This window comes from Lacerta agilis, chromosome 5 (genome assembly GCF_009819535.1).
Source record: "Lacerta agilis isolate rLacAgi1 chromosome 5, rLacAgi1.pri, whole genome shotgun sequence".
In the NCBI taxonomy this organism is placed as follows: Eukaryota; Metazoa; Chordata; class Lepidosauria; order Squamata; family Lacertidae; genus Lacerta; species Lacerta agilis.
Window position 1 is genome coordinate 39,894,588 of NC_046316.1, and position 12,142 is coordinate 39,906,729.

General features: G+C 38.8%; 2 protein-coding genes across 6 annotated transcripts in view; one reads left to right on the plus strand and one right to left on the minus strand.

The window, feature by feature from the left end:
• The window catches only part of DOCK1 (dedicator of cytokinesis 1), a 355,108-nt gene that overhangs the window by 200,740 nt on the left and 142,226 nt on the right, over positions 1-12,142 (minus strand). The gene's annotated exons all lie outside the window — the stretch shown is intronic.
• The window catches only part of INSYN2A (inhibitory synaptic factor 2A), a 55,832-nt gene that overhangs the window by 24,981 nt on the left and 18,709 nt on the right, over positions 1-12,142 (plus strand). For 2 of the 4 annotated variants that reach the window (XM_033149419.1, XM_033149418.1), the window contains one exon: positions 6,708-6,800. The exons of the other annotated variants lie outside the window; for them this stretch is intronic. In XM_033149419.1, the coding sequence (XP_033005310.1) occupies positions 6,708-6,800 (93 nt within the window). The remainder of the gene's footprint in view (positions 1-6,707; positions 6,801-12,142) is intronic. 4 annotated transcript variants of the gene reach the window in all.

A 12,142-nucleotide genomic window follows, 5' to 3' on the forward strand; every position in this document is an offset into this window, starting at 1 on the left:
AGCTTTCAAATAACGAATGCATTTCTCTTACATATAGTCTAAGGATCAGCATATTTTCAAGTCAGTCAGAAACCCATCTACTTGGTGATGCTTTGATCCCTTTGATTTAACTGGTTATCAGTGGATGATTTATCAGTGTGGAAGTTTTCAAGATCTTCAGATAGATTGCTATCTGACAGTTCTTATTCTGCCTGCCTGAAGTATTCTGCAAAAGCTTAAAGCTATCACCATGCAAATGGCAACATCATCTGACTTCATTAGAGAGCTTTGTTTAAATAGGTTCCATTATTATTATTATTATTATTATTATTATTATTATTATTATTATTATTATTATTATTATTATTATATTAAATATTGTACCCTGCTCTTCTGCTTATAGAGCATCCAGAGCACCTTCCACCAATCCTAATAAATGCAAAGCTAACTAACTACAAAAGCAGTAAAAATTTCAACTCTCTGTGCAACAATCAAGTGTGATGTTTCCCTCACTATCAACCCTTTTTAAAACACCGCTACCAAGAAAGCCCTATTTTACAACCAAGCTGATGGCCCAGGAAGCAGAGCCTTCAAGGCTGACGTTAAAGCTCAGGCAGATCTATATGGGAGCAGTGTTCTACAGATCACCAAGTCTAAGACCTTTTAGGGCTTTCAACTCTGAAACCAACATTTTAATTGAAACCAGAAATACATACATAACCAGAATAGAATAGCAGCCTTTTCAGATGCTCCACAGGTCTGCAGCCAATGCATTTTGGACCAAGTTACATTTCCAAGCTGTTTTTCAGGACACAAGAGTTGTTGTAGTCCAGTAGAGATAATTGCAGTAGTCTAGTCTGGATTCATTTATTTTAAAGTAAGTGTGCCTTTAGGAACTCAGCCTAAAGCATGGATAACCTCTCATGCACTTGAGATTGAAACTCCTTCTTCCCTCAGGTGCAAAATCTTACTGACTGGTTGAACAATTGTATTTATATATTGCCCTTCATCAAAATTATTCCAGGGTGGGTCACAACAATACAAGAGTTAATAATGCAGCCCCAATATAACTATAGGACACAGTTCCAGTTCCGGGTAGGTAGCCGTGTTGGTCTGCCATAATCAAAACAAAATAAAAAATGAATTCCTTCCAGTAGCACAGTGATATCAGCAGCAGATTAAAATGCCTGAGTGTTGTTTTTTTTCCAAGGCCTACAATATTAATGAAAAAGGCCTACAACCTCAGTGCCTTGTAAGCTACTGTGTAACTGGGGCAGCTCATCAACAGAAGGACATAACCAGCCAATGAATAAGCTTTGCATATTGTAATTTAATCATATATTCCAGTGGTTTGAAACAAATCTTCACAGAACCCTTCTCAACATGTGGCAGAGTTCTGGAGCTAGTGACCGTGTGAAACTGAAGCATTGTTATTTGTGAACTGAATGCATGACATAGACCATGCTGAATATGTCACATCAACAGTACATTGGAGGGGAAGATAAGTGACAGTGGTGCAAGCTCTCTTTGAAAATGAGTTATTTGCCATTACTGATGTTCTCTTTGAGGAGACTATACTAAGCTCTTCCTGCCTTCCCCCAAAACGGCTTGATCCAATCTAACTTCCTTCAGTAAAGCAAGATTCTTCACGTGCCCCGGAACATGTCACACTGTTCAGCAAAAGAGTACTTTCCTCAGTTAATATGGGTTAAAAAAATGAAAATTATATTATGAACTAAATTATACTGTACTTAAATGAGAGGGCTTTTTCTGTGGTGGCACCCCAATTTGCAATGTCCATGCTAGGGAGACAAGTCCTATTCTGTGTTTAGCTTTTAGGTTTTTTTTTTTTTAGTAGTCTTGTATTTTTATGAAATTATATTTACAAGTTATGTGCATGTTCTGGGTGAAGAATAGTTAAGAAATATTTATATTATTTATATATTTTTAAAAAATCACAGGGAAGAATATGCTAAGTTTCACTCTACAGTGCAACCCTGTCCCTTTTACTCGATCTCTCAGCAGGTTTCAACACCATTTACCATGGCACCCTCCTTGATCAAATGTTCAGGATGGGAACTGTATTATATAGTTTCCATTCCTACCTGCACCCAGAGAGCAGCATTGAGGGAGTGCTCCTTGCCCACACAGCACGTGTGGTATGAGGTTCCACAGGACACTATTTTGTTCCCAGTACTATTTAATATCTATTTAAGTAAGACGAATAGTAAAAGGTAAATGACCAAGGCTACCTTAAGGACTGCCAGAGCTCTTATATCCCTGCTTGATCACAGAGATCATCTAGAAAAGTGGTTTTTAGTTGTACCCCATGTAGAAGTCAGGCATTTAGTTTTACATGCCCCATGCTGTGGAATACTTTTCCAGCAGAGATTCAGCAAGCATTGCCACTGCTAATTTTCAGGAGCCTCTTGAAGACTTTTTAATGCTGGCAGGCCTATTCAGTTGTTTAAACATTTTCAAAACAACTCATCAATTTTTATGATTTTTTAATGGTATGCTTTATTGTACTTGCTGTACGCCACATTGACAATTTATATGAGTGGGTGGTCTATAAATATTCTTTATTAATAAATGACCCACTCCCTTTCGTGGGTCATACCAAGAACAAGTTTAGGTTGGCTACTAAGGTCAGCCCAAACGCATGGACCTCTGGTGATTAAAATACTGTAGTAGTACGCACAACTGCTTGTATATCGAGTAAATAGATCTATGTATTACAGAGAAGATCATGCTGGCCAATGTTAATGTGAGGTTTTTCATTGAAATTAACAAGTTTAATAGAAAATGTATGTTGTTTTGTTTCTTTGTTTTTTTGTTTGTTTCTTTGTTTCATTTATGGCACACCTTTCTTCCTGTGAACTCAGGGCAGTTTATCCTCACAGCAACCCTGTGAGGAAGGTTAGGTTAAGAGACAGTGACTAGCCTGAGGCCACCCAGTGAATTTCATGGCTGACTAGGAGGATCTGAACTCTGGTCTTGCATGTCCTAGTTCAACACACCACACAGCACTTGGCTTTAGTAATATTAGAAATACTAAGGTCTCCAAATCAGGGGTGGCCAATCTGTCGCCTTTCTGATTCTGCAGGACAACGAAACCTAACATCCCTTACCATTGGGAATTCAGGGGAGTTTGAGTTCAACAACATCTTGAAGGCTACAAATTATTTACCCTAAACCAAGTGGGATTTTCTCCTTTTTAAATTTAAGACTGCCTTCTTTTATTAAATTCATGACCCTTTTGCATAAAGATTATGCACATGCTACAATAAGGGTTTCTTGGAATCTTATTTCAAAGGTGATAGATACAAGACCCCTTAAGTGCAGCAGCAAGTGTGTTAGGAATTATTCTAATTACTGTATCTCACAAAGTAGATATATTTACATCTGGAGTTTATTTTATTATGTACAGGTAGTTAGTTTGGATCCTTGAAGAGAAAGTATGTTATTGTTAAGTAAGATTGGACTATTTGAAGATATTTTAACATCAATACAGTTATTTTTGCAGTTAACATCTAAGGTGGAAGCCTTTTCCTATATAGGAAAGACTAGTAATCTTTCTAGTCTAGACTAGAAAGATTACCTGTATACCATTGGATCAAGATTTTAAACAACTAGCTCTAGATTCTAACAAATGCAGCATTCCGCCAATAAACACAAATCAGAGCAGCCATTTTCAGATTTATTCTTGAAAACTTATTTTTCCAAAGGAGGAACAACTCTCCTTTACCAGCCTGCTTGGTTTCTATACTATTGCATTTATATTCTAGCTTTTTCTCCAAGGAGCTTGGGGTGGCCTACATCATTCTCCTCTCCTCATTTAATCTCCACAACAACCCTGTTAGGCAGGTTAGGCTGAGAGGCAGTGACTGCACGGTTACCTTCATGTCCTGGTGGGGATTTGAACACTGATCTCACAGGTCCTGGTCCAACACCCCAACCTCCATGCCTCACTGGCTATCAGTGACCACTCATGATTCCCATTGTCCACCTCAATGCTCATTTTGTCTGGTGCAAGTTCTACCACACTGTGCTTACACAAAGGCCCCTTCTGGCTACCAATAGCACCTTTAGCAGCCTGCACTAACCAGTGATGACGTCAGCACAGTAATAGTGATTTTTAATTGGTGTATGAACTGAATTTTATGGATAACGCATAAGCAAACTACTTATTAAGAAAAGCTGCCAAAATTTAGAACTTTCCATTTTACAAGCCTTGAACTGATACTTAGCATACAAACCAAGTATTAACAAATGTTTATGTTAGTTATTGTTAAAACAACCAAGCACAGCAGACACAGTAATTGATCCTTTCTCAGTTCCAGTTCATAAGTGCTTTAATGAGACTGGGAGATCTTAGTGCTTAGCAGACTTCTTTTCACAAATCCACTGGAGGCCTTGTATGATGCTGATTGTGTCTATACTTATAACAGCTATATCAGCATGCTAGGAATACAGGAAATCATTCTTCAGATATCCCTGCTCACCTTTTTGAAAGCCAGTTATATGCTCCCAGTTTGAGGACTGATGAAATAGTAACAACCTGCTGTACTGAAAATTATTTTGCAGAAAAAACAAGAGAGAGAGAGCAAGCAGTTGTTCACAGCAGCAAGCAGAGGGGGCTTTTCTTTCTCTTTCCAGTTTGTATTCACAGACTATGCAGCTGGAATGATTTTTTTTCCCAAGCCTTGGATTATTCAGAACACATTCATATGTCTCTTTCACTCCAAGTATATTTGAATGCCTATGTATTTTTCAAAGACAACTAAAACTCGTATTTGTGGAAATAATTCTTATCGCAGAGAGCACAATAAGTTGCTTATGAATCGTACTCAACATAGTCTGTCTTCCGGGGGGGGGGGTGAACAGTAGAAAAAGAAAGAAAATGCAAAAGGAACCAGGATCTCTTTTATTAATATATATATATTGTTACAAAAAATGTTGTCTGTATTCCTAAACAGCCTTAACATGTAGCCATAAAAATATAAAAGACTCAAATATTATAATAAATTGGTTGTCATGTAAAAAAAATCAAATAATCTGTAATCACTGTTTTCCACACAGTGAAGAAAGCAATAATTTCCTTTATACTACTCACCAATCACAGAAAAAAATGTACGGGAGGGGGAAGTCAATTTCATTATTTAATAACAGCAACTGTTTATTTAGTTCACACAAACTGCTTTCCAATGCATTAATCTAAAAATGAAGCAAACTTTCCTGACTATGCCTACTACGTGACTCATGCAGGAAGATGCCATAAAAAATTTTTATTTAGCAGACTACTCTTTATGTCATCAAGACTCTAAAATCCAATCAATCTCCAATTTATTAAATCAGAGGCTGAATGAAGTTTACAGACACATTGAATATTTAGGACATCTTAACTAATCTCCCTTTCACCTTTGGATAAATGACCAAATAAGCAATACCGTGTTTATTCTCTCAGTATGTATCAGTACAAGCATTCAGTGAGCCAAGATAGTTTAAAAGGATGCATAGATAGAACCTGCAAAAAAAAAAAAAAAGGTTGCTGTGTGGACTGCTTCCAGTCAATCAGCAGTGCCTTCTTCCAGAATCCCTCTCTCCCAGCAGAGAGTATTTCACACACCCTAAAGTTGCTCAGGCATCACTGAGTTAGAGGAGGGAGTGTCAGGGTTCCTCCAGCCCATTCATGTGTGGTGCCATGTTGGCTACAGAAGGACAAACTTTCAATTACTTGACTTTATCATATATGCATGCAACAAAATTCTCTTCCTGAATGGGAAAAAATGCATAACCACAACTAGAACCACTATGAGAGGGAGCATGGGAAGCTACCTTATACCAAGTCAGACCATTGGGACCATTAGTTCAGTACTGTCTATACTGACTGGAAGCAGTTCTCCAGGTTTCACACAAGGGTAATAAATCTTGAGGATTAAAATGCACCCTACTCTTCAGCTTCTGAAGAGCTGAGTTCTCTATTTCAAAGTGAACGTCTACCACTGTCAAGACTGAGTTTGTTGTGCCCAGACCACATCCAATGAAAAAGTAGCTTACTGGTGAGAAAACTCCTGATAAAGCCCAGATCATGTGTGCACAGCATTCACATGCATGTGAACAGTTCCATTTGAACAGTAATGATCCTAGTTCTAATGTACAGCCAACAAAGTGGTCAGTTTTTGCAACAGACAAGAATTAAAGCTAATCCTCAAAATTTGAAGCCGATTATGTGAAATTGACGTAGTAAACCCCCAAATTGGGAGCTAGCTCTAGACTTAGGCCTGATCCCTGACTTAATATTACATCTGGCTTGCCTGCAGTGCAGTGCTATGTTGAGGGCATTTCCTTCCTACTAGGAAGTGGGACATTGTGATTTTAAACTATCCTGCAGGTAGACTCAGGAAAGTGACATTCTCTCAACTGCTCTGGAAGCATGCACAGACTTTCCTTATGATTTTTCATTGCACTTTCCTCTGCAAACTCTACATTTCCTACTGGAACAGCTGATAACTATAATAATTAAGTTATCAGCTCTTAGCCATTTTTGTCCAAATTAGTGTTTCTCCACTGCAGGAAAGAAATGTTTGGCGAAATATCTGTGAAAATCTGTGGGTTTGCAAAATTACATTGCTGCTCACTCCTGTCCAATTCCCCCCCCTTGCAAAATCCACATGGATTTTGAATCCAATTCCCTACATAATTTTTTCACATGTATTCTTTCACAGATATTGTTCCATGGGGAAAAACCTTTTGTCGAAATCGGACCTTGACTATGTAATGAAAGCTTCTTCTCATTTGTTGAGACTTGATCCATTAAAGTAAGTCTTCTACTATTAGTGCGACTGGACTGTTATAAATCAATTTTAAATTATATTAACCTAGTTCAGATATAGGAACAATAAGGGGAGGGGTGGAATCTATGACTTTATCATTGATCCAGTAAATTAAGGGTGGCTTTAAACAAACAAACAGAATAGAAATATTAATACAATCCTCATAGGAAGTTCTTACACTGCCAAATTCTGCACCAAGTTCAGCAACATATTTGGGCATCATCTAGCCAGAATACACTGGGAGATTCCACACTGAGTTCCCAAATTCCACTATAGTACACTATACCTCTTTCCCCCCTCTACTGAACATGCCCCCTCCACCCCAAGTCATATCATGATGAGACCTGAACACAGCTTTTCACACTGGCATAAAATGTCGGCATTGCATGCTTGTGCAAAGCAGGTGTAGAAGCCTCTAGTTCTCTAGTTGACTAGTTCCTCTGTGTTGTTCTAGGGGAATTAGCAAGCGCGGGAGCAAATGGGACAATGAAGAATCAACAACCTGTTTATGTAAATTATCGTATGTAACATAGTCCTGGATGCCCTGTATACATGCACATAAAACCTCTTACAAAACACCCAAATGCCTTCCTGGAAATGGCAGGGAGGACTCAATTATCAACAAGCAGAAGATGCTATGTGCAGTAGGCATTCCAGGTATGATGAGAGGCAAAACAAATTCATATAAGCTAAATCCACATAAGTTATTTTTAAATCCACTCCCACAATTCCAGGGAGTGTATTATCCCACTGCATGGGGGGGGGGGGTGTATACCAAATATTGGACTAAGAAGTCCAAGAGCAAAAATAAATCACTTTAATGCATATTCATACAACTAAAACTGGAATTTTTATGACAGCTACAAAAAAATTATGTAACCATTTATGAGTATTCTACCCCAACAGTAAATAACTGAATTAATCGAGACTAAGTCATTTTTATCTTTGCGTTTAGTGTTGCTTTCATATGCCTTTATGGTTAGATCAACAAGAGTATAATCTAAAATACTGAAGTTTACATTTATTTTGTCCAAATTAGCCTGGCCATAATTCTGAGGGTGCACTTTTCATAGATACTTTCTTGACTGCAGATGTGCTAAAATGGCTCAGAGGCGGTAACAATTCACTGTTCTGCAGCAAATACTGCAAATCTATTTCGACATCTCCCCCTTGTCAAACCAAGAATAATTCTGTACAAGCTAGTATTACGCTGACTTTTGCCTGCAGTGGCCACTTCCTTGAATGTTCTTTCAATCGTGCTGCCCCTTTCGCTGTCATCACAAACTTTTGTCCTAGGGGTCTGAACATTTCTAATGTTTTCTGTGATATTGCCCATGGTAATAGCAACAGCAGTTGATCCTCTAATTTTTGCACTCATTCCAAAAAGAAAATACCTTCTCCTTAAAAAAAACACAAAAAAACTACTCAACAAAAATGCCTCTCAGCTATGGTTTTCTTAACTTCAGTTTTAAAAATAATAGTTATCTGCAAAACACACACGAAACCTTCATTATTTTAGATGCCTTATAAGCAGTTTCCTTGAACTTGAGAACTGGAGATTCTTTTTATCCTCAAATCAAAAGCTAGAATTCGGCATCCAAATGATGTAATTGCTGTCCTTTAGCTTCAAAGACTAGTTCGGTAAGGAACACTGATCCACATGACCAAAAGCAGGAACACATACACAGACCATTATCCTGCAATACATTGCCCCCAAAAGTTAACCCCATAACCCAGAATAGTGTGCCACAGGTGCTTCCACAATTTAAGAATGAGTTCAATAAACACCATTCTTGATGGTTAAAGCAACCTAAGCTACAGGGAAGCACACATAGAATCATTAGTATGTCTGCCCCGGGCAAAATTATTTCAGGAAACACAACAGGAGGCCCAGATAGTGAAGAAAGAAGCGCAAAATTTTCCACCTCCCATACTTCCAATGGTGAAGTAGCACAACATACTGATCTGCAGGATAATTGAAAGCCAGACAAATGCAGGATATCCTAGAATTATTTGGTTAAGATGTCTAATATATTCAACTGTATAATGATGGGAGTACCCACCAATCTTGCCCTGTGCATCAACTAAGGGCAAACTGGAAAACATATCCTAATATCTTTTTGTATGCAAGTCATATGGGGATGACAACATATTGCCTCAGCCAGGCTTATAAATATCACTGAATAAGAAAAAAGTGTGTCACTGCTATCACAGAAATTAGAGCTAGCCATGACTTCTCTGTTCACTCATCACATTTGCACAAGCAAGGGAGGCCCATGGCTCAGTGGTATATCACTTACTTTACATGCAGCAAGTCTCAAGTTTATTCCCTAGCATCTCCAGTCAAAGCATTCCAAACAATAGGGCTAGGATAAACTTCTAAGATGTTGGAGAGTCACTGTTGGTTGAAATAGACAAGTGTGTTAAGGCATTTTATATGTTTGACGCTAAGGGAAACTTGAGACTTTGAAGAGACATAAAATGTGATATCCAAATGAACCCTACTTTTCTGCTATCTGAATGGTACAACTTCCCCGTAATGGATATTAAATCAGGCTTGTGGCCATGCTACATAAAGTGGTTATAGTTTCTCTGTGAGTAAACCAGTCTCAAATACCTAGTCAGCTTTGTTCAGTGGGGGACCTAGGTAAAGTTTCTCTCTTCACTTCATTGTGAGACTGCAATGAAGTCCTGAACTCTTTGGTGAAAGGCAGGATATCAGTGTAGAAAATAAAATTTGTATGGGTGGCTTTCCACTGTTTAGACTTCCAACTCTCTTCTGCTTTAACAGCTTGTACCTAACAGACATCTTTAAAAATTCTGATTACAGCACAAAACAAGAACTATGTAAGTTAGAGAACAGCTGTGTGAAATTTCAGGTGATTTGAGGGGACCTATGAAGTCTGCATAGATTTTATTTCCAGAAGTCCTCATTGTTCTTTAGCATTATGGTGCTGGAGGAGACTCTTGAGAGTCCCATGGACTGCAAGAAGATCAAACCTATCCATTCTCAAGGAAATCGGCCCTGAGTGCTCACTAGAAGGACAGATCCTGAAGTTGAGGCTCCAGTACTTTGGCCACCTCATGAGAAGAGAAGACTCCCTGGAAAAGACCCTGATGTTGGGAAAGATGGAGGGCACAAGGAGAAGGGGACGACAGAGGATGAGATGGTTGGACAGTATTCTCGAAGCTACTAACATGAGTTTGGCCAAACTGCGGGTGGCAGTGAAGGATAGGCGTGCCTGGCGTGCTCTGGTCCATGGGGTCACGAAGAGTCGGACACGACTGAACGACTGAACAACAACAAGCATTATAACTTCTGAGTTATCAACTCTGATGAATTCGTATTAGTTAAGAAAGATATTACAAATGGGGTCAGTTTGACCTTCAACCATACACTAGTAAGAGGAGCTTTAATTATGAGACTTTCAAAGAGATTATCACTTAAGAAAGAATTTTTTTGCTTTTTTATTGAAAATTACCAATGCAATCATTTAATTATGGCTCACAGAAAGCAACCACAAGCTTGCGCAAACTTTTTAAAAACAGGCTTTGTGTATGCGTTTTGAAGTAATTTGCTGGAAGCCGCTCAGAATGGCGGTGCAACCCAGTCAGATGGATGGCATATAAATAATAACATTATTATTATTATTACTACTACTACTACTAGATAAATTACACAGGGTCAACAAAGGACTTCAGAGCAGAGCAGTGTTCAATTATTTAACCATCTCATGTCAATTGCCCTTAATGAATAAAATATATATATATTCTGAAGGAGAATTGTCAAAAGTATATTTATTTGTTTCTACCAACAACAACTTTTGGTATACATTGTCAGGGATTTTATACATTCGGTTGGACTTCACTTGAGTAGTATTCTACATGTTAGCTACACTTCATCCCACGAGCTTTCAGTTGGGAAGTGAACATGAGTGGGCTCCTTCCCCACTTTCATGGCTCTCACTATAGGGAGGTATGAATAACTGAATTGTTGTTGTTGTTGTTGTTGTTGTTGTTGTTGTTTAGTTGTTTAGTCGTGTCCGACTCTTCATGACTCCATGGACCAGAGCATGCCAGGCACACCTGTCTTCCACTGCCTCCCACATTTTGGTCACACTCATGTTGGTAGCTTCGAGAACACTGTCCAACCATCTCGTCCTCTGTCATCCCCTTCTCCTTGTGCCCTCAATCTGAATTAGTAGTGGGTGAATATTACAAACTCAGATGATACTCTACATTCAAAACTGCCACCCTGCCCCCAATCTGGGTATCAAGTAAGAGAAACAGGAGCCCCAGCTTCCTTTCTCCCACTGTGAATGGGGCAGCTCTGCCTATCCCCCCACCTTCATATCTAGGAATGATATGATATCCCAGCTTCAGGCTTGGAGCAGATCCATTGTGCCACTAGATTGTAAAGATGATCCCCCAAAACAAATAATTAGTATTGTAATAAGTGTGTGACTTGCTTACAGGAATTAGCCGTCATTTGGGGGGCTCCAAAGTTCTTTGATGAGATGGCCACTAACAGATGAAGTTGCTGAGCAATTTGATTCTGGAAGGGTAGAGATAGCAATTGCATTGCTATAGGGAGATAAGTTTAAAGGGGCATTTGCCGAATAGAAGAAGATGTCAGTTATGACCACCAGAATAGAACAAATATATTTTGGAATTCTACAATTCAACCACTACAAATGTAGATGTTAAATGAAAGAATGATGTTATTGTAGGTGAAGCACTTTACCAAACAAAACATCACTTCTAGGAATCCCAATCTATTCCAGGTACAGCACCCATGTGTCAGTAGCTGATGATCCTTCCATGTAGTTGTGACCTCTAACACACTGGTGATTACAAGATGCTTCCTGCACAATTGAGGGACAGTTATAATAGGAAGTAGATCACTGCTTTTTCTCTTTTCCCACCTGAATGGCTATTTTCGCCTTTTGTGACCTTTTTTTTTTTTTAAGTGAGATTGGTTTTCCTCATCATCACCACAAGAAAGAAAATGATTTGATTATTGCATTTCATGGAAAGTTTCTACATCTAGAAGTGGCAGGGAAATTCCAGGCAGATCCCCTTTGATGAATTTATTCTCTGAGCTCCATGTGCCAGATAACATGCTTCTGCACAAAATGGCAGCCACAGATAAAATAGTGAAGAAGCCAAATGGTGCAAAGACCAAATCACATGTCTAAAGGTAACTTCCCCAGCCCCTGAAAAGGAACAGCAGCCACTGATTTCATGTCAGGCAATCCATATCATTCCTAGATATGAAGGTGGGGGGATAGGCAGAGCTGCCCCATTCACAGTGGGAGAAAGGAAGC